Source organism: Oncorhynchus nerka, linkage group LG10 (genome assembly GCF_034236695.1).
Source record: "Oncorhynchus nerka isolate Pitt River linkage group LG10, Oner_Uvic_2.0, whole genome shotgun sequence".
Taxonomy (NCBI): domain Eukaryota; kingdom Metazoa; phylum Chordata; class Actinopteri; order Salmoniformes; family Salmonidae; genus Oncorhynchus; species Oncorhynchus nerka.
In genome coordinates this window covers 72,693,535-72,702,316 of record NC_088405.1, presented here as the reverse complement: position 1 = coordinate 72,702,316, position 8,782 = coordinate 72,693,535, and the positions used below count along the sequence as shown (strand labels likewise).

General features: G+C 40.5%; 2 protein-coding genes across 3 annotated transcripts in view; one reads left to right on the top strand and one right to left on the bottom strand.

The window, feature by feature from the left end:
- The first annotated feature begins 371 nt into the window (after positions 1 to 371).
- Positions 372 to 7,369, top strand: LOC115105703 (uncharacterized). The gene is made up of 8 exons (XM_029628007.2): positions 372 to 455; positions 2,277 to 2,400; positions 4,479 to 4,536; positions 4,794 to 4,876; positions 5,066 to 5,227; positions 5,356 to 5,413; positions 5,664 to 5,746; positions 5,923 to 7,369. Exons 2-8 carry the CDS (start codon positions 2,292 to 2,294, stop codon positions 6,111 to 6,113), a joined length of 744 nt encoding a protein of 247 aa, XP_029483867.1. The 5' UTR covers positions 372 to 455; positions 2,277 to 2,291; the 3' UTR covers positions 6,114 to 7,369.
- LOC115105704 (derlin-2-like) overlaps positions 6,870 to 8,782 on the bottom strand; it is a 22,812-nt gene continuing 20,899 nt past the window's right edge. For both annotated transcript variants that reach the window (XM_029628009.2, XM_065023727.1), the window contains exon 7: positions 6,870 to 7,369. In XM_029628009.2, coding sequence (XP_029483869.1) covers positions 7,264 to 7,369 — 106 coding nt within the window. In that variant the 3' untranslated portion in view covers positions 6,870 to 7,263. The remainder of the gene's footprint in view (positions 7,370 to 8,782) is intronic.

The window sequence follows — 8,782 nt, the reverse complement described above, 5'->3', positions numbered from 1 at the left end:
CACCAGTCGAGCGCACCACAAGTCGAGAGATCACATCCTAGATGTCGTGATGCCATTCAGTATGTGGTGCTTTCACCCAAGACAATATTACTTTGACTCAAACTACTTGTTGAACTATCCATACAAACTAGATAACAAATTAGACAATATTAACAGCCACATACACACACACACTCACCCCCCCCCCCTTCTCCCTCACTGAGCCTCACACTCTGCATGGTCTCAACAGCTCAACAGGGTCTATAAAAGTATCTGAACCAGTGGAGCGGAGTGAAGGGTGGGGGAAGTAGCTGGGAGTTCCTTAAATATGATTGAGAGGAAATGAGTCGGCTGCAGATCTCAGAAATGCATTATGCCACCATAAGAGTTTCCCTATCTTCTGTACACAGCTTAGAAGTGAGAATATCATTGACCCACACAACCCTAGTTTTCAGCTGTTCGACTTTCCTTGTAAGGTAAGGCATATGCTATCATTTTGAGTGTATTCTATTGTCATAAGAACAAGAAAATGCGTCTTTGTATTCAAAATATTTTATTCTAGCGTACTATAAAACTGTGCTGACCATAGAACATTATTGTAAAATAAACACAATAGGTGATATTGTTATTATTTGATTAAAGTGTTGATAAAATAACTGAAATTACACAAGAATAAACTACAGACGCAAGCTGATGTTTATTTTGTATGATAATTACTGTTGGTGATGGTAGTTTATAATAAGATAATAAATAAAGGACTAATTTATCATGTATGCTGAGATCTACTGTTAAAGTATAATAAATACATACAAATTTAACAATAGCCTACTCTGCAACATCTTTGTATTGTGTATAAAAAAATGATATTGTTGAAAGTTATTTAGACACATTGTTCTATAAAATCATATGCAGCTGTGAACGGATGTTGTCTGATAAACTGAGGTAATTTACATCAAGCTCTGGTCACAGAGATAAGTGTGAATTAGTACCATTTACCAGCTGTGTCTGTGGTAAACACGGTTAATGAGACATTTTAAAACTTAACATTCATTATAGTTAAAATGTCAATTTGTATTATATGTAAATTATATGTAAATTATTTGTCAATTATATAATTAAGCATTAAGGCCCGAGGATTGTGTATATGGCCAATATACCACGACTAGGACTGTTCTTAGGCACGACGCAAAAGGGTTTTGTAATGATCATGTAACGCTCCGGGTGTCCTGGGTGTGGAGTCAGACATAGGAAACAGAGATTGCAATACTGTGCTCTTTAATGCACTCAAGCAACACAGGGTATTACAAAACCAAATGCCCCAAACACGGGGACGAAAACAGTACAACAGAAACACGACCGGGAACAAACACGTTCCTCTAGTACATAACCGAAGGTCACAATAATTAATCCCGCACAAAGAACCAGGCGGGCCGGCTGTCTAATAAAGCCCAACTAATGATTCCCTAACAGGTGCTAACAATAAACATATAAGGAGGGGGAGGAAAAAACAATCAGTGGTAGCTAATAGGCCGGCGACGACGACCGCCGAGCGCCACCCGACCGGGAAAGGGAGCCACCCTCGGTCGGACTCGTGACAGATCAATTAGCCTTTTAAAATGATAACATTTTAAACACACCTGGATTAGCTAACAACGTGCAATTGGAACACAGGAGTGATGGTTGCTGATAATGGGCCTCTGTACGCCTATGTAGATATTCCATGAAAAAATATGCAGTTTTAAGTTACAATAGTCATTTACAACATTAACTATGTCTACACTGTATTTCTGATCAATTTGTTGTTATTGTAATGGACAAAAAAAGCTTTTCTTTCAAAAACAAGGACATTTCTAAGTGACCTCAAACTTTTGAACAGTAGTGTATATGTAAGGGTGCTCGGGGTTGAGCTTGACAGTCAAAAAAGCTGAAGAATCAGAGATGTCACAACAATATATTATGTAAAAATCGAATCACTTTTTGCCTTACACCTTTGATGTAGTACAATTGTCTGCTCATATACAGTGCAGTCTAAAATAACCACATGACCTGGTCAGCTCAGAAAAGGGGAAGTGACATGCCATGGAGATTCAGAACAAAACTTAAATGTTCAAAGTCCTCATGTTTCCAATAAAGCACTGAACCACTGAATTGAAAAGTTGAAATGCAGAACAATGTTGATTTACTTTCCTTGCAAAATATTTCAAGTAGCCATTTCTGTGGAATTCATGAGGTCCTCAAATTCATCTGAAGTTCATAATCAGTTACTTACATGTATATTTTGGCACTTTTGTTTGCAGTGGACTAGATCACCAATGGCACTTTTACGAGAGTTCTTGCTGTGGGTGGTTCTTGGAATGATTTTTGTATCCTTGGTAATAGGCCTCATCTTTGTCTTTATCAACAAGTGTATGTCCAAGAAAGGTAGGTTTTTTCAATGATGCTATTACACTGAACAAAAATATAAATGCAACATGTAAATAAAAGATCCCAGAAATATTCCATACAAACAAAATGTTTATTTCTCTCAAATTTTGTGCACACATTTGTTTACATCCCTGTTAGTGAGCATTTCTCCTTTGCCAAGATAATCCATCCACCTGACAGGTGTGGCATATCAATAAGCTGATTAAACAGCATGCTCATTACCCAGGTGCACCTTGTGCTGTGGGCAATAAAAGGCTACTTTAAAATGTGCAGTTTTGTCACACAACACAATGCCACCACAGATGTCTCAAGTTGAGGGGAGTGCAATTGGCATGCTGACGATAGGAATGTCCACTAGAGCTGTTACCAATAATTTAATGTTAATTTCACTACAATAAGCCTCCTCCAACGTCATTTTAGAAAATGTGTCAGTACGTCCAAACGGCCTCACAACCGCAGACCACGTGTAACCACACCAGCCCAGGACCTCCACACCTGGCTTCTTCACCTGCATGATTGTCTGAGACCAGCTACCCGGACAGCTGATGAAATTGTGGGTTTGCACCAAAATTTGTTTTTGAATTTTACCCCTTTTTCTCCCCAATTTCGTGAGATCCAATTGTTTTAGTAGCTACTATCTTGTCTCATCGCTACAACTCCCGTACAGGCTCGGGAGAGACGAAGGTTGAAAGTCATGCGTCCTCCGATACACAACCCAACCAAGCCACACTGCTTCTTAACACAGCGCGCATCCAACCCGGAAGCCAGCCGCACCAATGTGTCGGAGGAAACACAGTGCACCTGGCAACCTTGGTTAGCGCGCACTGCGCCCGGCCCGCCACAGGAGTCGCTGGTGCGCGATGAGGCAAGGACATCCCTACCGACCAAGCCCTCCCTAACCCGGACGACGCTAGGCCAATTGTGCGTCGCCCCACGGACCTCCCGGTCGCGGCCGGTTACGACAGAGCCTGGGCGTGAACCCAGAGTCTCTGATGGCACAGCTGGCTCTGCAGTACAGCGCCCTTAACCACTGCGCTACCCGGGAGGCCGGGTTTGCACAAATTAAGAATTTCTGACTGTCAGACTGTCAGAAACCCTCTCAGGGAAGCTCATCTGCGCGCTTGTCATCCTCTTCAGGGTCTTGACCTGACTGCAGTTCGGTGTTGTAACCAACTACAGTGGGCAAATGCTCACCTTCGATGGCCATGGATGAATCCCTGTTTCAGCTGTACCAGGCCAATGGCAGACAGCGTGTCTGGCATCATGTGGGTGAGGAGTTTGCTGATGTCAACTTTGTGAACAAAGTTCCCCATGGTGGGAGTGGGGTTATGGTATGGGCAGGCATAAGCTACAAACAACGAACACAACTGCATTTTATCGATGACAATTTGAATGCACAGAGATATCGTGATAAGACCCATTGTCATGCCACTCATCCACCGCCATCAACTCATGTTTCAGCATGATAATGCACAGCCCCATGTAGCAAGGATCTGTACACAATTCCTGGAAGCTGAAAATGTCCAAGTTCTTCTATGGACTGCATACTCACTAGACATGTCACTAATTGAGCATGTTTGGGATGCTCTGGATCGACACGCACAACTGCGTGTTCCAGTTTATGCCAATATCCAGCAACTTCGCACATCCATTGAAGAGGAGTGGGACAACATTCCACAGGCCACAATCAACAGCCTGATCAACTCTATGTGAAGGAGATGTGTCATGCTGCTTGAGGCAAATGGTGGTCACACCAGATACTGACTGGTTTTCTGATCCATGCCGCTACCTTTTCTTTAAGGTATCTGTGACCAACATATGCATACCAGTATTCCCCGTCATGTGAAAGCCATAGATTAGGGCCTAATCAATTTATTGCAATCGACTAATTTCCTTACATGAACTGTAACTCATAAAAATCTTGAAATTGTTGCATGTTGGGTTTATATTTTTGTTCAGTGTACATCACTAAAAGCACTATTGTTAGCATTCCAGGTCCATTTTCATCACTACTTATATGAACAGTCTATTTAAAAGTCTATGCATTGTCTCAACAACTATCATATTTTTTACAGCTGCTGAACAATACAATACAAATAGGCCAAGTCACACAATCCCTGAGTCTTATGCCCAGTAAGTCTCTTGCACTATTCCATTTTCAGCTGATGAAAATGTAACCTACATTTTATTGACATTATATAGAGATTGGTTTTGTTGTTCATTAACACAATTAAAACCATACCTTTGGTCCTTAATTCCCCTCAAACCTTTAAATCAATATATGGCCAGTTGTTTTAGGAATTCTCAGTAGTCCGGGGACGTGAGATGGGGCTTGTAAAAAGCATTTTCCAAGGTGGACACCTAATTTCTTGGGTTTCTCCCTTATCCAGGAGCAGCAAATATCACCCCAAAGATCTGGAGAATGATTTGCCTCCTTTACCACCCAGGACACAGTTTCTCACAGCCTACTCCGGTGAGCATCAGGTTTCATGGGATGAGCATTGAAATGCAATCATAAGCACACAATGAGAGTAATATTACACAAGGATAAAGCTGTTGTGTTATAACATTCACAATAGGAACCTTTAAGCCCACAGTAAGAAAACACCCTTTGGGTGTTCAATGTCAGCTTCAATGGTTAATGTGTGTGTCTGCTCTCCAGAGATCGAAAGCTATGAGAACCTTGCAGAGCTACCCTACAATGTGAAAGTAGATAACGAGGCCCCTCCTCCGCCGTACCATCACACAGAGACAGAGGTGTGTCAGGACGTGTGTCGTGACAGCATTTCAGAGGACTATGATGACATCGGAGCAGACTGTCAGAGTGAGGAGGACTATGATGATGTGGGATAAGGCCAGAGGCAACAGAGACTATACTAGACACTGTTGATATGAACTATCTTTTTCAAAGTCTGTGCACATTGTCTCAACAACTATCATCTTTTTTTACAGCTGCTGAACAATACAATACAAATTTGCCAAGTCACACAATGCCTGAGTATTATGCCCAGTAAGTGTCTTGCACTATTCAGTTGATGTAACTTAACATTTCAATGGATATTTATAGAGTGATTTTGTTGACTCATCATTCATTAACACAAAACCACCATTTTGGTCCTGTATTCCCCTCAAACCGTTTAATCAACAATATAGGGCCATTTGTTTTAGTGATTTTCAGTAGTCCGGGGACGTGAGAGGGGGCTTGTCAAAAGCATTTTCCAAGGTGGACACCTAATTTCTTGGGTTTCTCCCTTATCCAGGAGCAGCAAATATCATCCCAAAGATCAGAAGGATGATTTGACTCCTTTACCACCCAGGACACAGTTTCTCACATCTTATCCCGGTAAGCATCAGGTTTCATGGGATGAGCATTGAAATGCAATCATGAGCACACAATGTGAGTAATATTACACAAGGATAAAGCTGTTGCGTATAACATTCACAATAGGAACCTTTAAGCCCACAATAAGAAAACATATTTTGGGCAGCTTCAACTGTCAATGTGTCTTTGCTTTCCAGAGATCAAAAACTGTGAGAACCTTGCAGAGCTACCCTACAATGTGAAAGTAGATAACGAGGCCCCTCCTCCGCCGTACCATCACACAGAGACAGAGGTGTGTCAGGACGTGTGTCATGACAGCATCTCAGAGGATTACGATGACATCGGAGCAGACTGTCAGAGTGAGGAGGACTATGATGATGTGGGATAAGGCCAGAGGCAACAGAGCCTATTTTAAAAAGACACTGTGGTGGCACATAATGTATACTCCTGCTAGACCAAAATAGATGTTCTGTACAACTATCCTCATCTGATACAGCTTTAATGTTTACTAATTTATTTATTTGTAATGCTTTACTTCAGTCCTCTGCCAACTGGTATAGCTGCCTGGTATTTACCAAGAAGATCTCGTTACAATGTGTACTTTTTACAACCAAGAATTCAACACAATTTAGTTGTGTTTCAGGGTATACATTGTAATTGAAACTCTTATTGTGCTGTAGTTAGAAGGTATAGAAAAAAAGAGAAGCTGTGTAGTTTCAATATGAATATTGACCATAGAGTATAAAATGTACACAATCTATATTTTAGGTTCTGACAGTTGAACTATGCTCATGAGGGATTTACAAGTTATATTCTTTAAGAATCAATTAGAATATAAAGTCCAAAATGGGTGTACCAATTGCAGATTGCCCCTTTGAACTAAAGTTCTGAAACCTTCCATACACTGCAATGTCTTCTACCAGAGGAGGGTAAGCAATGTATGCAGTTTGATTTGTTTGCAGTTACAGTAATAATTGTTTCTACAGTTGCAATAAACAAAATGTGTGCTTTTATTCAATATGTAAGTTATGCAAGAGTTCACATTGTTGATGCCTAGTGCATCCAAGCACTCTTTTGGGACTGAAATCACAATGAATTAAATCAAATATGGAACACCTTACAAAAAACTGACAAAGAAAATATATCCAGCAATATATGCCACACGTTAATTATATATATTTATTGAAGTAAAATGGAAAAAAAAAAACTGATCTGAATTAATTCAGATTTTTGCCTCAGTTTCCCATATTGACAATATTCCCCCAGAGATAAAGCCAAACCTCAACACAGCCAAAGGTTCCCCATCAAAAGTCCCTTGCTGTTGTTATGTCCTCATGTGGTCTTAAAGTGACAGTCTGGCTTATAGAATAGTTTGAGGGAGATGTAAGCCACACACCAATCTCAGAAAAGCTCTGGTTGGATACTGGCGTTCTCCATTCAGAACTAGAGAAATAAGTCAAGAAAAAAAGACCAAGTTTGTCCCTCTGTCTCGCTAAGGGAATGTCCATAATAAAGTGATCCTGTGGTGGGGGGCTAGGTTAACCCCCGAGGCGCTGTCCCTCTCCCCATGCGAACCCCCCTGGACGCTCCTCGGGAAGGGGGTTATAGTTGGCATCTTCTTCTGGAGTGTCAAACAGCATCTTACTGTGGTAGAGACAAAATAACAGACAGGTTATATATGCACAAACCAAAACGAGGTACAATATGCTTAAGATACTTTTAATAATACAGTACCTTCAGAAAGTATTCACACCCGTGGACTTTTTCCAAATTTTATTGCATAACAAAGTGACATTACACAATGGCTTGAATTGTAAACAGCATGGGTGGTGGTACTTGGATTATTTTTTGCATGATAGTACTTTTAAAAAAGTGTCAATATTTCGAGAAAAGTAAATAACTTTTGGTGAATAAAGTGGCAATATTTTGAGAATAAACAAAATACATTGAGAATAAAGTTGTTTATATTTCCAGATTAATGTATGGGATTTAAGTGCATGTCTCCTTGTTGTTATGCGCACCACCACTGAAATGCCAAGTTAGATGATACTTTACTTTAAAATTGCCTTTAGTTAGATGGAAATCTGGAGACTGTCGGGTAGGAGGGGAAGCTTAAGTACTAAAACAGGTGTTGATAACGTGGCAGCGTGGTAAACTAGTACAGCTTGTTTCATGAATTAATCACACAAAAAATGATTAGCTGATAACTACAAAACAAACATTATGGATAATATAGAGAATCTGGAACCATTTATTGATCAGAATTTTTTTAAAAAGATACATCGAAGCGAACAAGGGAAGACCTTTCCTCGAGTTTTGCGAGCGAAACCGGAAGGAAGCCGCAGTCTAAAATTCTAAATTTAACATTGGAGGGGACGTTTTTATAACGGTCTCCAGAAGATAGAGCATTACTTACAAGCATGAGCGAGCAGTTAAACTGGATCTATTGCCTGGGGTACTGGGGGAGGTTGAGGCCTCAAAAACAGGAATGGATTACAGGAATAAAATGGGAGAAATACGAGTTGAAAATAAGATATTGAAAACTACCGTGGACTCCCTTAAAGACACTTCAGAGAGGCTACGGTATAATAAAACAATGAAAGCTGAATTACTATATCTAACGTGCATAATTATGAAAAATGTTATAAATGGGAATAAAGGAGAACAAAAACTATCAGTCAACAGAGGGAACAAGTCAAGGTGTTCATGAAACGTAATCAAGATGTCAGACGAACATGTGGAAACAATTGATTTTCAAAGAGCTCACCGTTTCGGTGGCAGAGCAGAGGGATGGCCCCGTCCGATCGTAGTTATGCTAACCCACTACAAAATGAAAATTGCCTTGTTACAACAGGGTAGGGAATTGAACACCCCATTCTCTATTAATTAACAATTTCCTCATGAAATAGTGGAGAGACGACGTGCCCTGTACCCCACTTTCAAAAGGCTCCGAGCAGAGTAACAGAACGTTCATCTAGTGGTTGATAAATTATATGTAAACAACCAAATGTTCAAGGACTAGAAGATTACAACGTGGCGGTGAGTGATAGCTACCTC

Excerpts from the sequence above, each read along its gene's own strand:
- LOC115105703 (XM_029628007.2), top strand. The coding sequence starts at position 2,292 with ATGGCACTTTTACGAGAGTTCTTGCTGTGGGTGGTTCTTGGAATGATT. Across the intron at positions 2,401-4,478 it reads CAAGTGTATGTCCAAGAAAG|CTGCTGAACAATACAATACA; the intron begins GTAGGTTTTTTC and ends TATTTTTTACAG. Across the intron at positions 4,877-5,065 it reads GTTTCTCACAGCCTACTCCG|AGATCGAAAGCTATGAGAAC; the intron begins GTGAGCATCAGG and ends TCTGCTCTCCAG.